Source organism: Mya arenaria, chromosome 1 (assembly GCF_026914265.1).
Source record: "Mya arenaria isolate MELC-2E11 chromosome 1, ASM2691426v1".
NCBI lineage: Eukaryota > Metazoa > Mollusca > Bivalvia > Myida > Myidae > Mya > Mya arenaria.
In genome coordinates this window covers 1,279,360-1,301,401 of record NC_069122.1, presented here as the reverse complement: position 1 = coordinate 1,301,401, position 22,042 = coordinate 1,279,360, and the positions used below count along the sequence as shown (strand labels likewise).

Sequence of the window (22,042 nt, the reverse complement as noted above, 5' to 3'; positions counted from 1 at the left end):
CTTTATTGGAAGCTTCTTTAGGTCACCTTCTACAAAAAAAGAGGTCATGATTGATCAACAACAATCTGACAAACTTCCTGTTTTGCTTTAAAAAACACCTCTGAACCTACCAGGCCATATTCACTGAAACTTTACAGGAAGCTTCATTGCATGACCCTCAACAAAAATACAACAAGGCATTGTGATTGATCAACAACAACAACAACAACAACAACAAAATGGCCGACTTACTGTTTTGCTTTAAAAAAAATCTTTGAAACTACCAAGCCAAATTCAATGAAACTTTACAGGTAGCTTCATTACATGACCCTTTACAAATATAAAACAAGGCATCGTCATCAGTAAAGGTACGTTTAAATTGCAACATTTTTATTAATGTTTTATCACAGAGTTGTGGCCCTTTCCTTAGGTGAGCGTTTTAGGGCCATTATGCCCTCTTGTTTAATTAAACCTTTATCCAATTGTCCATCTATTTCCGACTAAGATGCGCTAAGTAGGCATAATGTTTGACAAACCTCTCTTGTCAGCCAAAAACTCTGTTGCAAGAAAGTTTGCAGGCCGCGGAGGGTACAGCCCTTTGAATATAGTTATAAGAAGTAAATGGAAGACATTTAAAAGTTTTCGCTGCCACTTTTTTGATTTGGTTGGGATGGTAGAGTATGCCTCCTTGTTGGTCACACTTGGCCATGTGCTTCCGCTCAGGATCACCGGGAACCAGTACTTCCGTCTCTCCGTCCGCCTGAAATATACAACACAGTAATGTTATGTGGTGTTATACAATGACTTCCACTCTAGATCACCGGGAACCAGCACATCAGATCCACCCCCCCCCCCCCCCCTCCAACCCTTCGAACTAAACAGAAACATGCATATTATGACTGTGCGGCGACATGCAACACCGATTGTATTATACCAAAATCCCCCTCAGTCTATATGATCAATATGGCGTTAAATACAAAACCTACCCGTCTGATACACTATCATCGTCCTGATAGAGCAGTGGAAGAGCGTTCGTTTTGGCTGCGGGAGGTCGTAGGTTCAAACACAGGCTGTGTCAAACAAACAAAAAGTTAAGTAGCTCCATTGCCTAGCGTTCGGCACTAAAAGGGTACCGTAGTTCTTGGGAAATGTTGTACTCAGTATTGGTTAAACCAAGGTAAATTATATCCCCTTTTTCGGTGCTTTACACCGAGCATGTTCAAGAACCAAGAGGTATTTTCGCAGAGCTAAGGATATCACACCCGGACATCTTGTATTTCACTATTTCACTCTGTTCAATCAACTCTTCTAATAAGATTGGGCATTGCACTCATTTCTATCTCATGTCACTTCTGACATTTCAAGACAATTTACATCATCCCGGCGTCACGGTGGGAGGAAGCCAGAATGCCGCCAACAGGCTCTGGCAGACCTTCATAGACTCAAATAAACAAAACTAAGACACTATTATGCATTGCTTCTGGAACTATGTGACTATCAAAACGTTTCTCTTTCAAGCGCAACTGAAAAGATATTTTAATTGCTGGAAGCATTAACAAAGTTTTACCATTCATTTAATTGTCAACTGCAAAATTAGAAAAAAAATGTCTACCGGTTGAAGGTTTCTGCAGTAGTCTATAAGATCACTCATCCTGTCTTCAAAACCGTCCGCAAACGCCCGGGGGTCTATCGCAACGAAACACTGACCCTTGAAAATAATAAAAATACGGCGCTGAAAAGGCGTCAACACCATTACTAACAACTGCATGTTCAAACAAATACTTTATTTTGAGGATCCATCCAAAACCACCCCGATTCATCCCCGAACCACCCCGATCCATCCCCGAACCACATTGATCCATCCCCGAACCACCTTGATGCATCCCCGAACCACCCCGATTCATCCCCGAACCACCTTGATGCATCCCCGATCCACCCCGATTCATCCCCGAACCACCTCGATCCATTCCCGAACCATCTTGATACACCCCCAAACCACCCTGATCCATCCCCGAACCACTCCTATTCATCCACAAACCACCCCGATCTATCCCCGAACCACCCTTATCCATCCCCAAACCACCTCATCCATTCCATTCACGAACCACCCTGATCTATCCCCGAACCACCCCGTTCCATCATCGAACCACCCTGTTCCAACCCCGAACCACCCTGATCCATCCCGAACCGACCGGATCCATTCCCGCCCACCCTTATCCGACCCCGAACCATCCCGAACCACTCCCAATCTCAAAGAAATGTTTGTTACTAATATGTGTTTCAAATTCTCAGCGCAGCTACCCCGAACCACCCTTACCCAATACCGAACCACCACTATCCGACCCCGAACCACCCTTATCATACCCCGAACCACCGCTATCAGACCCAGAACCGCCCCCTACCCTGTATAAATCCAAATCTTAGAGAAACTCTTGGTTTCAATATCTGCGTTTAGTTTACAGCGTAGCTACTGTTACAGGGAGACATGATCTTGAAACAGTTTATCATACGTACCTTAGAAAACATGAATTTACCAGGTCGGCTTGCCGGTGCATTTCTCCCGGCCATTTCCGGATGCGGGGTCCATATTGTGCTCCTGCCAGAATTCCACAGAACACCTCCACCATCATGGCTAAGCCGTACCCTTTGTAACTAGCTGTTATTGTAGTAATACAGTATGTGCGTACATTAAGTACGAATAGATCAGACTAGTCCCACAGTCGCACGACAGCGCGAGCGCTTTAACTATTTCAAAGACGTCTCAAAATATTTTGAGTTATTTTCTGATTATTTCTGTGAATGAATCTTCACAACCAATAGTATACAAAACCATCCAGTGTTATTTACATTCATATTTATTTTTCAGAAATAAAAAATGGTCTGATTGTTACAATTTTACAATAAGAAGTTTTGGTATCTTATGAAGAAAAGACAAAACGAAGTTCTCTTTTATATCAAAAAGACTATGACGTCATGTTGTTTGCTTATGCCATATCTACAATAAGATCCATTTGTATTTTTGTTTTGATTCATGAAAGCACATCTCTTGTTTGTTTAATGTTAGTACTCTACATACACGTACACATGAATATCGTCTTACATACGTACATGTACTCTCTTCAGCACCCAAGGGACACATGCCGGCCATCTGTCCGGGATCCGTGGTCTTCTTCCCGTCCGATGTAAGTACCCAGCCCTCGGGTATAGACGCGCCCTTCATTTCCGCTATCCTCACCTGTGGTGGAATGGGTATGAGTTGGTATAAAGAGCGCTAAAGTGGGCAGGCCAAGACGAACTTGCTGATGTCGCCCTGAGCCCCAACACTTCGGAATAGCCTTCATCCACATGCGTGTAATGATTCAGGGTGACCTGGTGCCGATGGTACAACCTCAGACTTTGCTGCCACATTTTGAAACTTCAAAGAACGGCACATACACGGAGGAAACACCGTACTGAAACGTTCGATCTTGTCAGAAGCTACGAGATGCCAATATCGAGTTAAAACTATGGTGGCATATTACTACCGTAAGTAAGATACGATTCATGTTATCAGTAACCTATATATGCATTACAGTTTCAGCTCTAACAGGTTATCAAGTTATGGTTTGCGAATTCAACTTAGTAAGTAACATAATAACTGGAAAACTAGATAAGACCACACACTAAAGACAGCACAATAGGTTGGCCAGTTCACACCATAGGCATCTGAATCATTGCTTGTCACTAAAATGTCGTTTAAAACCATTTTGGGTACATACAATGATTTAGATGCCTGTGGTTCACACCAAATTTCAGCTGAATCTATGATGTTGTTCAGTTATTTATTTTACATAGCAGTAACAAGCAACCCAATCCCTTTCGAACGAAACTACTATAGGGTCACCAGCCGTATATTGTATATAACCGGTTCAAATTTCGGTTTATGCCAACCTTCCTGTCAAAGTTATCCAAAACATTTGTTGATTGGTCAACATGTATCCGATAAGAACTACTAACCAATCAAATTGCTTTAATGAGTCAACTTCATAGTTGTATACAACTTTGATCAATATCCATAGTTTTTAAGCTACTAGCTAAAAGACTATGTACATTGCGATGATGCTAAGCGTACAACAAAATATATTTATCATTAATAATCAAAATTAATTATCAAACCTCTGATGAATGAGAATGCATACAACAGGAATACAAACTTAACATTATTTTCAATGGATTGTCAAAACGACTCGTTCATTTATACATCGAAAACCTTTAGTTGATGTTGTCTTTTACTTATGGAAAAATGGAACAATTCATATTCTGACATCTGAATTGTTTCTCGAGATTTCAAATGATATGACTAAGACCTTTTAACATTCACTATTGGTCTACACGGAGCAACAGCACAACAGTTCGCGTACTCACTTTTTACGCATGTTTATTATGTATGACAATGTATATCAACTAATTGTTGAAAACCCGACATTGCCCATAGCTACAGTGGTTGTGGCCATATCTAGCACAAAGCCGTCCCCGTCCTTGGCCGGAGCCGCACAACATATTGGATTGGTACCGAGGACGTTCTGAAAATATAAATGTTACATGTATGTGAATTGTTTAAACTGACTGGCAAAACATTACCATTTCTGAGAACCAAAGCTATTCTTCAAAGAATTCGTCACATTATTCGTATGTTTATGTTATTTGAATGCCGGTGGACATGCGAGCAAATTCCATGAAACGCGCGAGCTAATCGAAGTTCATCCAGCTTATAATGTGGTACAATAATAAGCCAATTGTATGAAAAATGTCCATATTTTATTTTAATGGTATAATTATTTCATATTGGGAAGAACTCAATAATGTGAATTGACTATTTTACTTCTAACTTTAAAAACCACTAACCTCTTTAGCTCTGGTTGGCACCATGCCAGGGGAGGTATTGGTGAAAGACATCCCCTGAAAATAACATAAGCACCTTTTAATTCATAGCAGTGTTTAGTATGTATACAAAGTGCATTACAATGAATGAACATATTCGTCCCTTTATATGTATGATAAGAGTGTACCTCGGCAAACATGACCAGCACGAATTCAAAATAAGTTATTTGATTTTGAAAAATCCCTTACAACCAATCCCTGTTCCATAGCTCTGAGTCCGTACCAGCCAGCGATGCCGAAATGGTTCGAACCTGAATGGACAGTAAAAATATATGCTTTGGTGGCAGCCTTCATTTTTAAAACACACACGCACACACACGCACGTGCGCACCCCTACAGTAAAAGTAAACATAAACCATCTTTTCGAAAGCAGTACGTACTGGATGACAATTTCAAGAATCGTTATGGTGACATGTATAGAGAGACGGCGAAACACTTCCAGTTTTGTGTCCGTGAACTTATACACGAACTTACATAAAAATTGAAATTGAGTTAAAAAGTTATTTTAAGAATAATTTCAACGTGAACTCGTTTGCGCGCATAAATCAAGTTACCTCGTGTTTTCGCACAAGTCATTCTAAACTCAAATGTACGCATACATTGTACTTCTATGACGTAGTGTAAAGGAGAAGCCCACATGGATACGTACAAGAACCTTTGCGCAACCTCCCTTGTGAGGAGCTTACCTCTGGCGACCACCCAGCCAATTCCCGCACTCCTGGCCTTTTCAATCACAAGATCCATACAAAATTTTCCTACAACGGGACCTGTAATCAGAAAAAATAATATACATTTTAAGATTATTTTCTTTTAAATTTAAAAGAAATTAAATTATTTACTGACAGTAGCCTTTTCTTTAACAAATAATTCCATGTAGTTTGGATAAAAGCATGGCATGGTTTTATAGTGCATAACAACCTGACCTCAATGAAACAACGCATATTGACTTAATACTTACCTATCACAAAAAACTCAATATTAGATCTAGATGGTCAATTCAGAAACACGCACCTAACACGTTGCATCCGTCCACGAGATATGTTGCCACTGTTTCCTTGATAACAGACGGGGAACCGGAAGTCGCCGTTGTGCCGTTCTTTACGTTCAAAATGTAAAATTCTGAAATAACGGGCGTTAAAGAAATATCAATTAGAAATTATGTTGTTCTTTTTTTCCTCAAATGATTACGCCTTATAACCTTATTATGAAAGCTTATGTTATACAAAAAAATAATCAATGTCATTTTATATCTTGTTTTGCCGGAAACTCGCGAGAATACACCCGTACAGGAAATACACGTATTGATTGTAGCTTGCGTCGGTTGCTTTAGTCACAAAGACTTAAATGCTGGTATTATTTATTGTGTAAAATGCTGGCATTAGTTATGGTGTAAAATGCTGGCAGTTTTATTATGTAATATGGTGGTTATATATATGGTGTAAAAATGCTGGCATTATATATGGTGTAAAACACTGGCATAATTTATGGGGTAAAATGCTTGCAATTCTTATCGTGTGACTATTTATAGTGTAAAATGGTGGCATATTATCTTTGGTTTAAAATGCTGGCATTATTTTTGGTATAACATGCCGGATTTATTAATGGTGTAAAATTCTTGCATTATTTATGGTGTAAAATGCTTGCATTATTTATGGTGTAAAATGCTTGCATTATTCATGGTGTAGAATGCTTGCATTATTCATGGTGTAGAATGCTTGCATTATTTTTGGTGAGGCCTAAAAAAATAAATTGTGTGGTTCGGGTAACATGGTCCCCAAGAATAGGTAGGGTAGGTCGGGATTTTTTTTTTTTTTTAGTTTGGTACAGGTTTGTTTGCTTTGTTTTTGTCCTTTTTCAACAGAATTTCAGTTATATAAGGACATTGCTGAGCATCGCTGCAGTTAGGTGGTGTGTCATTGCTAGTTTTGTTGTCATTCGTCACACACCTTCCGAAAGCAAAACATATTGGTAATTAAATGTGACAATACTGACCTGCTTCAGCATCTCAAAATCATTTCTCTGCCATTCTCAAAGAAGTAAAGTTAGGAATAAATTATAAACTGTACAAATGGCAACATACCCAGGTTCAGTCCCAGTTCACATTTTGTCAGGCACCAGCCTATGTCAAAACTCCCATTATTCTATATTTCCTTTCTATACTAGTAGTATGTTTGTCCTGCTGCTATTTTATTTAAACTATTTTTTATGATTGCATCTGACAACATGACAAGTGAAAAGGGTCATGCCTTGTCCTGCAGTGGTGGGTGGGGTATATTAAAATTAGACCGGCATTCAATCTTATGTGTGGGGAAACTTATACTTTTATCCGGAGACATTTTGTTCCATTGTATATACCTTACTCGAAAAGAGCGAAAAGTCGGGGAATTTCCCGATTGATTGTACGACAGGAATATCGTACAGCTGTTCTTCATACAAACGGGTACATGGCCCCTTGTCGGATGTTGACATGTCAATCTCGGATACAGATCCCGGCTCGAACAAAAACATTATCTCTACATCTTCGAAACTAATCTTGGGTGTTATGAGCTTAAACTCCCAACGTTCTGGAGTGTTGTTTTTTTCGCAAGTCGCACCAAAAAAACAGTAGGGTCGGCGATATTTTCCAGGTAGGGTCGGGTGACCCGAACCACACAATTTATTTTTTTAGGCCTGATTAATGCTGGCATTTTTTATGGTGTAAAGTACTTGTTTTATTCATGTTGTAAAATCAAGCTTCATCCATGTTTGATGCTGGCTTTAGTTATGGTGTAAAATATGCTTTATTTATCGTGTAAAAACTCTTTTTTATGGTGTAAAACCCAAGCTTTAATGATGGTGTAAAATGCTTGCTTTTTATGGTGATTAATGCTTGCTTTATTTATTAGCGTAAGCTTGAGTAATTTTGAAAAAAAGGTAACTAAGAAGGTACATGTAGCCAGGGCCAATATTAACTAACATCTCGAGTCTGAGTTTGAGTTTTACTTAGTCTTAAAGCACAGAGATTAAACGATTTGACAACTTGTTTTATATTTTTTCTTGGAACGAGCCAATTCATGCGAAAATGCATGTAAACCAGTGATATAAGACTGCTGACTAAAATAAGATCGTAGAGTTTTGTGTTTAAGTTAAAAAAATGATGTTTTATGCATTTTTCTTGAACAGTTAGTAACGGTTTTAGCCATAAAACATTTATTTCCGAACGGAAATATGAAAATCTGCGATTTGATCTTTTGTCCGGAACCCGAACTGACACCAGTCTATTAGCACTTACAAAATTGCATATTGAATAGATACAAACAAAATAACGTGAAGTTCATGATATGTGTTGCAAATTGTTTTACCCGAATGACCATATAACTAGTTCTAAGTAAGCCTCATACCTAGTGCATTTAGCCCATGACTAAAATGCCCCCCTGTAGTCGGCCGCAACAAGCAGCTCCGCTAGGGCGCCTCCGTCCGTCTCCGTTATCCCCACGGATGCCATACACCGGATGACAAACGCGCGCAACTCTGGTAAATGTACAATTGCGGCAACGTCCGCCATGGCTTGCCAGTCAGTGTTAATGCGATTAACTTCCGAGTATTTGGAATAATATGAAACTATGGCTAGCACACATGTAGTTCCTGTAGCATATTACTTATGAAGAGAGTAAAACGACAGGGCGACAGAATCGTATTCAATATAGCGTACAAAACACGCTGTAGTTCATGAACAGTAGGGTATTGTGTATAAATAGGATAATGTCAAGATTATTACCCGCTTATCAGAGATGCAAGCCAATGACCCCATGGAGTAATAGTAACCTAATAAATATTCAGTAACCTTACCATACTTAATTTTGAACCAAAGAAGTTCAAAGTAGTACCCGTAAGCTTATTTGGTCCCCGAACCGTTTCTATGTTTTTACTTGAATATCCATCCGCACAAATTCTTGGTAATGTATTAAAAGCAACGTTCACCATTCCCAATAAATGTACATCGATATTTATATTTCAGATACAAATATTCATTTACGTACACATGTAGTTTTGATTTAGTTATTTCACCCAAAAATGGCTATTGAAAAACTTGCCATGTTTTGTGAACTTTTTTATTCACACCTGCTAACATATAAAAAAACTATTAAATGTTAACATAAGAATTCGAATGTTATATACATTTGTAATTCAAAAATGATGTTTTTAACCAAAATTCAACAGTTTTCACACTTTATTCCTACAACTAAATTTACAAAATTTTCATTGGTGCTATGTTGAGCTTCGCCGCTATGTCGTGCTGCAAGACAAAGATGAATTCATGGTTAACACACGGAAATATAATTTAATCGGCAGAGTTAATTGAAGAGACAATATGGCGTAAACAAATGAATGCATTTTTAACACAGGGAAGTATCACGTGATCGGCAAAGTACCTTAGACGGACAAGATGACGTAAACAGATGGATGCATCTTTAACACAGGGTAGTATCACGTGATCGGCAAAGTACCTTAGACGGACAAGGTGGCGTAAACAGATGAATGTATATTTAACACATAGTAGAACCACGTGACCGGCAGAATACACTAGGCGGACGAAATGGCGTAAACAGATGGATGCATGATTAACACAGGGTAAAATCACGTGATCGGCAGAGTACACTTGACGGATAATATAGCGTAAACAGATGAATGCATGTTTAACAAAAGGTAAAATCACGTGATCGGCAGAGTACACTAGACGGATAATATGGCGTTAACTGATGAATGCATGTTTAACACAGGGTAAAATCACGTGATCGGCAGAGTACACTAGACGGACAATATGGTCGATCGGAATAAAACAGTTAATATTACCTATGCAGTTAAAACTGCTTGTAAACATCAGCTAAGGATATGCAGAAAGTTAAAATTTACCAGAAACATTCAATTTGATTATTTAATTATATAGATACCGCAAATTTAATTTGGTTGGGGTGGTAGAGTATGCCTCCTTGCTGGTCACACTTGGCCATGTGTTTCCGTTCCGGATCACCAGGAACCATTACTTCCACTCCTTCTTCCGCCTGTCATAGACAAAGTGATGTCATATCAAATGAATAAGAAATAATAATGTTGATGACTTTTATGAGCTTGTTAACTTAGTTTATACCAATTTATGGTAGTTCAGGGCTGGTATCAATATATTGGTCTTAAATGGATCTGAGAACGATGTAGCTGATCGGATTACTTGTAATTAATTACTGACTAATGGTGTGAATGAAGTCAGTGATGTATGACCATAAGCTTGATTTGAGTCGCATGTTAAATACCACCAATGTGAAAAGACAGTTTTCAGCCGATATTATTCACTCTCGATATCGTTTCTGAACAGGGTTGTTTACCCTGTTCAGTGTAGCCACAAACTCGACACTCACAACATAAAATGCATATTAATAGTAACAAGTGTCGTCTGCCTCTTTACCATCAAAAATATAGTTCGGACTATATAAATTGCAAGCTATGTTTCCAATAACCGAGCTAGATTTGATAAAGTAAGAAGCAATCATAACGCAACAGCTATTTTTATTATTTAATTTGTTGAAATTTGATAAAGATAATATTAAAGTAGTATCCCTGCGCCCAAAAATGAAAGAACATCGAAACGTAAACAAAGAATTACTATCCACTCAAAGCGCGTCATTCCATCACGTGACACAATAATCTCATCCCCCTTCGCACAGTTTCCCCGCTTAAAACATCACGTGATAGCCCGCATCCAATCCTCAGTCGTTATTTGATCACGTTGGAATAACAAGCGCACGCCATTTTGACAGGCACGTACTAAAAGTGCTGACGAGTTAGCTGATGATATAGAAATAGAAGAGAGTTGCTGACCATATACAAAGAAAGAAAAAAAATATAAAGAATTTTCAAGACTTATTCTGTTTAATTTATTTTATATACTTTTTATAGTGTACGTATAGACGGGTGTTTGTGTATTTCTTTTTCTGAAATTGGCATTTCATTGAAATGAATGAGTTATATTTCTTGCTGGTTTGGTGTAAATATGAGAAAATATCACGGATTTAATAACTATTTTAGGTGTTTCATTTACAATTGTTTGAAAGCAATTATTTTAATTTTGATCATTTTAATTAGTAACTATTTCTCTTTAATCTGTTGTATTTTCGAAGTTGTTTTGTGAATAACAAGGCACACATAGGCAAATCTTGCTAATTAGTGAAGTTTGATTAGTATATATTTCATTTTCTTGGTTGGGAATAGCACAAGCATTCATCCTTTTTATATTTTCATTTACTATTATTAAACCCCACACATTTACGGGGAGGAAGGCTTCGTGGAGTTTGTTTCTATGTTGTTTCAATAATTCACCAGCCGTTGCATATTATCTTTTTATCGTTCCTCTCAGGTGAGAATATTTTTTTACGTAAATAATGTATATATCATTTTAATATACTATTTACAATTTTAACAGTGGCCCTGAAAAGGATCGTTTTCAATTTAATAATTAGGATAGTCTTGGATTATGCCAACATCTAATTACCAACCGGAAACGGTTTTTGTGTATCTTTTTAATTCACCCTGGATGATCAACCAATTTCTATTTTATTTCTCTGGTTAATAAATCCTTGGCAAGCCTAACTCATATTGAAACACCATAGGATGGAGTCTTATGCTGGGGTTAGTTTTATTCTCCATCTCCATATTAACTTTATTGTCAATAAAATATTAATTTGTCATTTACCATCATGCTCCAATAAATCTGGGGCGCCCCTGTGGTTGGTTTACACGGGGACTCTTAGATTCACTGAGCAACATATCAGCACCTTATTAATAGACACATGATCGTGAATCATAATGGTGAAAAACCGTATAAAACCCTGTTCATGCAGCGCTATCAGCGCTTTGATCTGGGATGAAACTAGAACTACTGAAGTAATATTTTGATAAGCCATGAGATCCTCTCACTGATTGGAATCGAACCCAAAATTTCTTTAAGTAAATGGAGTGCATAATACATGCCACAATCTCATCCATCCCCATACCCACTCCATCCCTCCCTGATGCTGTGTTGTCTGGTCTCGTAACTCTCGGACTGCACATTTTTTTTCGAAAACGTGTTTAAGTAAAATAAATTTATATAAGGGATGAATTCTCTGAACAATCTCGACTATTTTACTTCGGTGTGACTGAGGGGAGGGGAAGACAACCTACCGGTTGAAGATTTCTGCAGTAGTCAATGAGATCACTCATCCTGTCCTCAAAACCGTCCGCAAACGCCCGGGGGTCTATCGCCACGAAACACTGTCCCTGGAAGTGAATTTATGATGATCAGACATATATATCAAATGTCAAAGGTCTAACCTGGGACTAGATTTTGAACCGTTGTTAAAATGAGACGATTGATTTTAGAGCACGTATTGTGTAACGTCTGGCACTGTATTGTTTAAGGGCAAGCGTAGTGTGGTGTTCGGCTCTGTTTTGTTTTAGGGCAAGCGTACTGTGGTGTTCGGCTCTGTTTTGTTTAAGGGCAAGCATAGTGTGGTGTTCGGCTCTGTATTGTTTAAGGGCAAGCGTAGTGTGGTGTTCGGCTCTGTTTTGTTTAAGGGCAAGCATAGTGTAGCGTTTGACCCTGTATTGTTTTAGGGCAAGCGTAGTGTGGCGTTTGGCTATGAATTGTTTTAGGGAAGACATAATGTGGCGTTTGACTCTGTATTGTTTCAGGGCAAGCATAGTATGGCGTTTGACTCTGTATTGTTTAGGGAAGACATAGTGTGGCGTCTGTCTCTGATTTGTTTAAGGGCAAGCGTAGTGTGGCGTTTGGCTATGTATTCTTTTAGGGCAAGCATAGTGTGGCGTTTAGCTTTGTATTGTTCTAAGGCAAGCATTTTGTGGCACTTGGCTCTGTATTGTTTTAGGGCAAGCATAGTGTGACATTTGGCTCTGTATTGTTTAAGGGCAAGCATAGTGTGGCGTTTGACTCTGTAATGTTTAAGGGCAAGCGTAGTTTGGCGTTCGGCTCTGTATTGTTTTAGGGCAAGCATAGTGTGGCATTTGGCTCTGTATTGTTTTAGGGCAAGCGTTGTGTGGCGTTTGTCTCTGTATTGTTTAAGGGCAAGCATAGTGTGACATTTGGCTCTGTATTGTTTTAGGGCAAGCGTAGTGTGGCGTTCGGCTCTGTATTGTTTTAGGGCAAGCGTAGTGTGGCGTTTGTCTCTGTATTGTTTAAGGGCAAGCATAGTGTGACATTTGGCTCTGTATTGTTTAAGGGCAAGCGTAGTGTGGCGTTTGTCTCTGTATTGTTTAAGGACAAGCGTAGTGTGGCGTTCGGCTCTGTATTGTTTTAAGGCAAGCGTAGTGTGGCGTTTGACTCTGTATTGTTTAAGGGCAAACGTAGTGTGGCGTTCGGCTCTGTATTGTTTTAGGGCAAGCGTAGTGTGGCGTTCGGCTCTGTATTGTTTTAGGGCAAGCGTAGTGTGGCGTTCGGCTCTGTATTGTTTTAGGGCAAGCATAGTGTGGCGTTTGACTCTGTATTGTTTTAGGGCAAGCGTAGTGTGGCGTTTGGCTATGAATTGTTTTAGGGAAGACATAATGTGGCGTTTGACTCTGTATTGTTTCAGGGCAAGCATAGTATGGCGTTTGACTCTGTATTGTTTAGGGAAGACATAGTGTGGCGTCTGTCTCTGATTTGTTTAAGGGCAAGCGTAGTGTGGCGTTTGGCTATGTATTCTTTTAGGGCAAGCATAGTGTGGCGTTTAGCTTTGTATTGTTCTAAGGCAAGCATTTTGTGGCACTTGGCTCTGTATTGTTTTAGGGCAAGCATAGTGTGACATTTGGCTCTGTATTGTTTAAGGGCAAGCATAGTGTGGCGTTTGACTCTGTAATGTTTAAGGGCAAGCGTAGTTTGGCGTTCGGCTCTGTATTGTTTTAGGGCAAGCATAGTGTGGCATTTGGCTCTGTATTGTTTTAGGGCAAGCGTTGTGTGGCGTTTGTCTCTGTATTGTTTAAGGGCAAGCATAGTGTGACATTTGGCTCTGTATTGTTTTAGGGCAAGCGTAGTGTGGCGTTCGGCTCTGTATTGTTTTAGGGCAAGCGTAGTGTGGCGTTTGTCTCTGTATTGTTTAAGGGCAAGCATAGTGTGACATTTGGCTCTGTATTGTTTAAGGGCAAGCGTAGTGTGGCGTTTGTCTCTGTATTGTTTAAGGACAAGCGTAGTGTGGCGTTCGGCTCTGTATTGTTTTAAGGCAAGCGTAGTGTGGCGTTTGACTCTGTATTGTTTAAGGGCAAACGTAGTGTGGCGTTCGGCTCTGTATTGTTTTAGGGCAAGCGTAGTGTGGCGTTCGGCTCTGTATTGTTTAAGGGCAAGCGTAGTGTGGCGTTCGGCTCTGTATTGTTTTAGGGCAAGCATAGTGTGGCGTTTGACTCTGTATTGTTTTAGGGCAAGCGTAGTGTGGCGTTCGGCTCTGTATTGTTTAAGGGCAAGCGTAGTGTAGTATTTGACTCTGTATTGTTTTAGGGCAAGCTTAGTGTGGCTTTTGTCTCTGTATTGTTTTAGGGCAAGCGTAGTGTGGCGTTTGACTCTGTATTGTTTTTGGGAAGACATAGTGTGGCGTTTGTCTCTGTATTGTTTAAGGGCAAGCGAAGTGTGGCGTTTGGCTATGTATTGTTTTAGGGCAAGCACAGTGTGGCGTTTAGCTTTGTATTGTTTTAGGGCAAGCATAGTGCGGCATTTGGCTCTGTATTGTTTTAGGGCAAGCATTGTGTAGAATTTGGCTCTGTATTGTTTCAGTGCAAGCATAGTGTGGCGTTTGGCTCTGTATTGGTTTAGGGCAAGCATGGTGTAGAATTTGGCTCTGTATTGTTTTAGGATACACAAAGTGTGGCGTTAACATGTTAACCAGGTCAGTGCGAGAACAATTTGTGGATACTTTTAGTATGAAGGTTATGTAGCATACGTACTAGGTTTGCCTCGTTTTGGACCGGGTCTTTCCACTTGCGAACGTGGTGAGCGTACTTGGCCCCGCCCATGATACCGCAGAAAATCTCCACCATCATCGATAATCCATACCCCTTGTAGCCAGCTTAGGAAACACAACCAAGTTTATTAATTTTACATAATATATATCCTTGAAACGAAATCGCTAAATTCTTTCATATCAGCATCCTAACGCTACGACACTGTGCCGTCTCTCTCAAAAATTTAAGTTGTTTAGCATGTATTAACATCAAGATGGTTATTGCAATATAAACAAACAAATACAGTGTTAACAAATCGAAAATGCTAAATACTTTCTTGGCAGAACGGCTTTATTAATATTAATGTAACAAGGAAGCATTTACACGTGTTTTCTGCGCCTCCTAGCGGACAGAGCCCTTCCGCCTGTTTGGGGTCCTTTGTGGGTGCCCCTTCCGGTGTAAGTGCCCAGCCCTCCGGGATTGGCTGCTCCTTCCGGTCCGCCAGCTCAATCTAAAAATGGATCGTATGAACAGTAGTCTTCATACGTATTGGTAACCTCTTAATTTAAACAAAAAACGTATTTTTTTTTACTTTTTAACGTCATTCTCGTTAATATTAAACACAAAAGAAACTAACAAGAATTTTATATCATTGAGATATTTATTGGTAGATTATTCGCTTTATATATAATTATTTACTAAATGCTCTGAACTTCTAAGTAAGAGAGAGTTTGTTTTGCTGCTATGTTTGCCTCAAAACCTGACCTTGCCGACGGCTACAGCAGTGGTCGCCATGTCAAGGACAAACCCGTCGCCATGGTTACCAGGCGCTGCGACGCAGATCGGGTTAGTGCCCAGTACACGCTGTGAGGAGGGGAACCAAACAGGTTGGTTAGTTTACACAATATTATATCAATGGACCAGTACGAATGAAATGCTGGTCTGTGTATATGTTTGTATATTGAAGGATATGCATGCAAGGTACATACTAGGCTCTGGGTCTGGTATAGATAATGGCCTTTGAGTATATCTAGGGACAAATAACGAGTGTCTGTTAATAGAAGGGAAAGTCGCACGGGTTAGGAGTAGAACAATATGACTATATGGTCTGTAGCCCTGGTTAAAAAGCAAAACTGAAATATAATGAAAGGTATTAACGGTGAGTTAGAAGTGGGTCATGGCTCTGTTTAGGAAACAATGTCATGCCCGCGTATACCTTCCCCAGGGCTACAGCAGTGGTCGCCATGTCAAGGACAAACCCGTCTCCATGGTTACCAGGCGCTGCCACACATATCGGGTTGGTGCCAAGAACGGACTGTTGTTCGGTGTTTATGTGTTGTATTTAATATAAGTAAGTTTTACAATTAACAAGGGCTTAACTCTGTAACAGTTTAAGTACATTTGAAGTCATGCTATATTTTGTGTGTGTTTAATCATAAAAGTTCTTACCTTTACAAAAAGATCATCTCATTTACATTACACACTTTTCACATATTCTTGAGTAATGATATATATATATAGTTTTGTTTTCTTTTTGAAGCCAATTACTTCTTTTATTTCCCTGTAATATATGATATGGGGTCATGGGTCTACATTACAAAACAAAACAAAAGCAAAAAAACACAAAAAAAAACAACAAAAAAAAACAACAACAACAAAATAAAATAAAAGATAATATGATAGGTCAATTTATTTTATGTAAACAATTTTTTTCAATAAAATATTTCATAATTCAATAAAAGTACGAATAACTATACCCGTTTGCCATATGTAAGGAGTATGTTATAAAAGTCCGAATATGTGAGACATCAGTATATTTTTAATACAGCCCCACCTAGAAAATCGTGTACGTACCAGTACGTATATTTTTATCATTGTGTATCTATCGCGAAAGTGTAAGATAATGGACTTAAATAACTATAACTGGTGTTACCTCTTTTGCCCGCGTCGGTACTAACAGTGGAGATGTGTTAGTGAAAGCCATTCCCTGTGAAATAAAGTTATAATAATATATATATATATATATTATTAATAATATATAAAGCATTTGGGAACACGGTCGTTTTTCTAGTCAATAAAAGCTGATAGCGATTCATTATTTTTTGCTAAAGCTTCGTCATATATTCCAAACACGATAATGATTGGCGTGAAAAATCATAATCTGTATAAAAATCGATACCATCTTAAAACATACAAAGATTACAATGGGCCGATAGTACAGAACTTTGTTATCGTTAACAATGTGATTAACGACATCGTTGTTAATTTTTACACGTGGAATATGTGTTGATGTGCTCGTATGTTTAAATATAAAGAAATACAGTCGACCACCGCTGGCTCGAACTCCCAAGGACCAGCGAATATACATAGAGTCTCGGAAAAATCGAGCCAAGCGGGAATACTTACATTCAGCATAATACATTCGGTCCTAAACATTCACTTCGAGTCAACGAGAAATTCGAGCCACGCGAGTTCGAGCCAACGAGGTTCGACTGTACAGGTAATCATTTGTCTCAAATCTGGTTGGAAATACAGAAGATCACATATTTATCCATTTAACTTCCACGACAGAAACGATCTGGATGATAGATTCGATGAGGTTAACATCGCTGTTAACTTGAATAAGGTTCTGGGCATTCGGCCCACTGTACCAGTACTCACAATCATTCCCTGCTCCATGGCCCTTATTCCATACCAGCCGGCGATACCGAAATGGTTTGATCCTGGAGATGGGAAATACAATCAAACCATTGAAAACACCGAAGGCAGGGGAACAAAGGGACATAACTGTCAGAGGAGTAAAATAAAACCATTTCGAATCAAACCACTGAAAACGTCGAAGGCAGGGGAACAAAGGGACCTAACTAGAAATATTCCAAACCTAGATAAAGCTTATCAAAACTTGATCACATGAAAATGCATAAGAATGGTAAAATTTGATACGATTTTTGACAACTAGATTAAAGTCGAAACATCACATAACGAATGTGTCAACAACCAATGCGACACAAGAGAACAGTTTAAATTCTTCAACTTACTCCTGGCGGTTACCCATCCGATTCCTGCATTTTTCGCCTTTTCTATGGCCAAGTCTATACAGAATTTCCCGACCACTGGCCCTGAAAAGGTGGTTTGACCATAGAAAAAGAAACGGGACTATATAAATCCCTTTAAAATATTCAATAATGAAAAACCAATGACTATAGTAGATATAGCCGGGTGTAATTGATCAGAACATATTAATATCCGTCAATTATAATAGAAATGATTCAAACCATTCCTTGGTAAACAAAATGCAATTTCACTACGTTGAAATTTTCTACTCAGGTGTTTTGTGACTATGGACACAGTTGTTCCTTCACTTACTAAAAAAACTCGAAATTTGCTGATTTAATGTATGGAGGAGTGAACGCGCGAAAAGGGCGTATCTGCTCCTTCATGTAAATTCACTTAAACCTTTTCGCTTACATCATCGCTTTTACCTAATATGTTATTTCCGTCAACAAGGGCGGTGGCCACCGTTTCCTTGACAACGATCGGCTTACCGGAAGTCGCCATGGTTTTACTTGTTGTGTCCGTGATGTACATGTCTGAAATTCCAAACCACTCAGTTTATTTCAGATTCCCTTCAATGCATTATTTTACATATATATATGGCTATGTTATATAACTATGCAAGTTGTGGTCAGATGTGTGACCATGCATGCTGTAACGTGTGTTGAAGAATATCTTCCGTTCATTTGAAACAAAGCTAGGCTAATTCTATCACATAGTTGAGAAAAATAAACCTATTCCTTTAGGTGAAATGCTTCTGATCGGCATTTTCTGAAGACAGTTTGCCTTATTGTCGGAAAAACAAATCCGACAATGGCAATAAAAACAAACATTACTGTTATACTAATGCAGAAAAATAGCTTTCGGGAGAAAATCGTCGCATAATGTCAACATTATTTGGACAGCACATATTGCGACACTGACGTTAATCTATTCCCATGGCGCGCGGGTTGCTGGTAAAAAAACATTTGCAGGAACTGCCGAGAAATGTACGTGATTGTAATGTCAGACCCTCTCTGAGAAAAAACTTGTGGGCGGAAATGACAAGCTGTTTAAAAGATATAAAGGTCTATTTACAAACGTTTATTTAGAAAACCAGTTAAGCTCCGACAGATATTTGCCCCATAATGAACACACGAGAAGCCGGAATAAATGGCTAACGGCAATCACATAATTGGCTACCATAGGTTGAGGCAATGGGGGCACTTGGTTTCAGTAATAAAGGTCCAATTCCACTCCACGTGACAATGTTACTCTCATTCGGAACTCCTCGGCCATTTCCGTCGAAAACAACATTGGATGTTGGTGGACGGTTTACAAAGCCACAATTTTTTACATTTAACTACGCTACAAGTAGATCGCGTAGTAATTTCAATTGAGCGGCTTAACCTTAGGGCTATTCTCTTAAGTATATTAATTATTTATGCCACTCTACAATCAATTTGAACTTGGAAATGCAATTCACGCGTTAAAACACTACAAAGGATCAAAATCACTAGTATCATTAATTTAACGAACTACTTCTACTGACATTCCGGCATACATCCGAGGTTGTGGCCAAGGATTTCCGAATGCCACGGTCTTAACCGTTTTCGATTTATTTATTCAATAACTGTGGGCAGTTTTAATGATTATGGTCGTGTTTTCAATGATCTTAGATCTGAACAAACGACACAAATGGCAGGACATTGTTGTGCTCATTTGTTAAACATGTTAAATTCACTAATATATGTAGCTTAATAGCGAAAATATAACAGTAAGATAATTTCAATTTACGACGAAAATCGACTTATATCTTTATTGAAACAGTCCCCAGAACAGTATATGTTTTTGTTTTAGTACCAAAATTGTCGAAGTATTATACAGGGTCAATAATAGCTTCTGTGTAAGATAGTAAGTCTCGACAAATGTGTTTTTACAGACAGAACGAGACGTGTTCCATCATAATATCCTATATATTATACTCTATAAGCCGCTGAAAAGAATCATTTTAAGAGTGCATCTGATCTCACCGAGTCGATTTAACCCATGGCTATAGTGTCCCCTGTAATCTGCAGCTACCAGCAGCTCCGCCAGCGCGCCTCCGTCCGTCTCCGGGATCCCCACAGCCGCCATACACCGGACGACGAAGGCGCGCATCTCCGGAAGTGGAACAATAGCACCATCGTCTGCCATTTTTGGTTACTGAAACACAAACTATAATATATGCAAATTGCGGAAAAATCGCAACAATACATGGGCGCGTCAGATGCAATTGTTGTATACAAAGGTTTGGTCAGACCTTATTGCATTATTGATTTAGACGAATGGTGAATAGGATACTGCTGAGTTGTACAGGTCAAGAAAGTTTTCTTGCAACTGCTGGTTATTCACAGGGGCGTAGCTTGCCCTCTATTCATGTAGATTCATAATTGTGCTGGGGGCCCGGGGGCATGCTCCCTCGGAAAATTTTGAAAGCTATGGTGCAATCTGGTGCATTCTGGGCGTTCTGAGGTGCTTTATTTAGTACTGGAAAATGGACAGTTTTAGGATCATGTAGTCAAGTAGGCATACTGCATTTTTTTTTGTTAGAATGATGTGGATTCAGCCGCGTACTCGCGTATAGGCAGCTACGCGCCTGGTTATACAATATATGCATGAAACACGTGACCGATTGGTCTTGTATAACCCAAATGTCCAAATAAACCCAAACAAACACCGCCATGAACATATTTTCTGAAGTAAACGTTCGAAAGCAGGCTCTCACATTTTACAGTCAGACATTGAACGATCTAATATACAGTTGTGTGGTATGTGCACTTTTTGCATCTATATGGTTAATATAATCGTCATGCTTTAGTTAGCGGGCAAGCGTTAGTGGGCTATTGAAAATTGAATTAGTTCAAGCTGAAAATAACGATTTACGATATCCGTGGTTTACTGTTTTTAAATGCTGAAAAAATAAACACAATTTGAAAACATTGATGAAAGGAGATCAGCAAAATGAAATATATGTATGTGACAAGGAACATAACAATAAAAAGTCATTGAAGGCAATCTGGTTTCATAAATAGAGTTAATAGTGTATGTCTAGTTAAAGCGAACATGTATGTGAATGTACCGTATATCTCCCGACCAGTAGAGGAATCTGCGACGACATATGTTAGTGATTAAAATATTTTATATTTACATGTATTTTAGTGTTCAGTGAGAAAACATTTTAAGCCAAGATTGCTTCAAATAATGAAATAACCACAATAATACTCACTGTTATATGAAATCCAAAACTTCTACACTTAATAAATGTACCTCAAGTGTACATGCGGGGTCAAAATCTTATCTGTTATTATTCACAGCCACGTTCTATGGTTGTGGTTTAAAGGCGCTAGCTCACACAGTTAAAATATACATATACTACTTTTATAGATTTAGCCAGCTCATTTATTCGCTTTATGTCCTTTATAACTTTAAATTAAGATTGACAATTGATTCATGTGCGTTTCACATTACAAACAGATCACAAGTTTGCAAGTGTAACTCTATTAATCGTGAAAACCTACATTTATCAGGGGCTGAACCAGGATTTTGATGTAAGAGGTTGTGTAACTTAGGGGCGTAACCTTTTGACTTGCGCCCCTCCCTCAGAACCAAACTTTATTTTGTTTAAAATGCTGGCAATTTGTAGTCAGAAATGGTGCATTTTGGGCATATTTTATTAACTTTATCTCCTATATTGTAATATTATTTTTTTCACGATTTAAGGGAAGGGAGGCGCCGGGTGCGCCCCCCCCCCTGGCCGGGGGAGCCCCCCCCACCTTGGAGCCGCTAGTGTTAAAATATTTTGTTTTATTTGAATCCATAATGTACGTTCAAACGTTTGTTACCCTGTTTTCATTCTGTGTTTAAATTGATTAAATATTGAAACCAATGCAACCAATGCAACAACGGAAACCTTTAATTGAACAGATTTCCTTGTCCGGATCACAGTTACTAGGTATTTGGACTGCGTTTTTTTGGCCAGTCGAGCGATTGGTCCCTAAGGTGATCACTTGGACTGAGAATCATAAAAAAAATGTGTTTTAGTACCCAATGATACACATAATAAACAAATAATCAACTTTTGGTCGTTTATTTTTATACATTAAATATTTTGAAATTTCATACATTCTTTATC

The 22,042-nt window shown here is 38.8% G+C and overlaps 1 protein-coding gene and 1 pseudogene across 4 annotated transcripts; both read right to left on the bottom strand.

Moving 5' to 3' along the window:
- Window positions 1-632: 632 nt before the first annotated feature.
- LOC128237099 (uncharacterized oxidoreductase YjmC-like) lies at window positions 633-8,847 on the bottom strand (annotated as a pseudogene).
- A 214-nt stretch (window positions 8,848-9,061) lies between these two features.
- On the bottom strand, window positions 9,062-21,292 carry LOC128237079 (uncharacterized oxidoreductase YjmC-like). Of its 4 annotated transcripts, none has more exons than XM_052952282.1 (13): window positions 21,137-21,292; window positions 19,902-20,073; window positions 18,318-18,425; window positions 17,874-17,954; window positions 17,497-17,558; window positions 16,769-16,822; window positions 16,052-16,150; window positions 15,601-15,699; window positions 15,220-15,346; window positions 14,839-14,960; window positions 12,094-12,189; window positions 9,831-9,941; window positions 9,062-9,175 (listed from the first exon to the last, which is right to left on the bottom strand). In XM_052952282.1, exons 2-13 carry the CDS (start codon window positions 20,062-20,064, stop codon window positions 9,128-9,130), a joined length of 1,170 nt encoding a protein of 389 aa, XP_052808242.1. In that variant the 5' UTR covers window positions 20,065-20,073; window positions 21,137-21,292; the 3' UTR covers window positions 9,062-9,127. The 4 variants fall into 4 exon arrangements, with proteins under 4 accessions (XP_052808242.1, XP_052808250.1, XP_052808258.1 ...); XM_052952290.1 differs by lacking the exon at window positions 21,137-21,292 and adding an exon at window positions 20,990-21,086; XM_052952298.1 differs by lacking the exon at window positions 15,601-15,699.
- Between the last annotated feature and the right edge of the window lie 750 nt (window positions 21,293-22,042).

Bases quoted from the DNA above. Each gene is read 5' to 3' on its own strand.
- LOC128237079 (XM_052952282.1), bottom strand. From the start codon at position 20,064: ATGGCAGACGATGGTGCTATTGTTCCACTTCCGGAGATGCGCGCCTTC. The intron at 17,955-18,317 runs GTAAAAGCGATG...CCACCTTTTCAG, and splicing joins TGACGGAAATAACATATTAG to GGCCAGTGGTCGGGAAATTC. The intron at 15,700-16,051 runs GTATACGCGGGC...CCCTCCTCACAG, and splicing joins CTGCTGTAGCCCTGGGGAAG to CGTGTACTGGGCACTAACCC.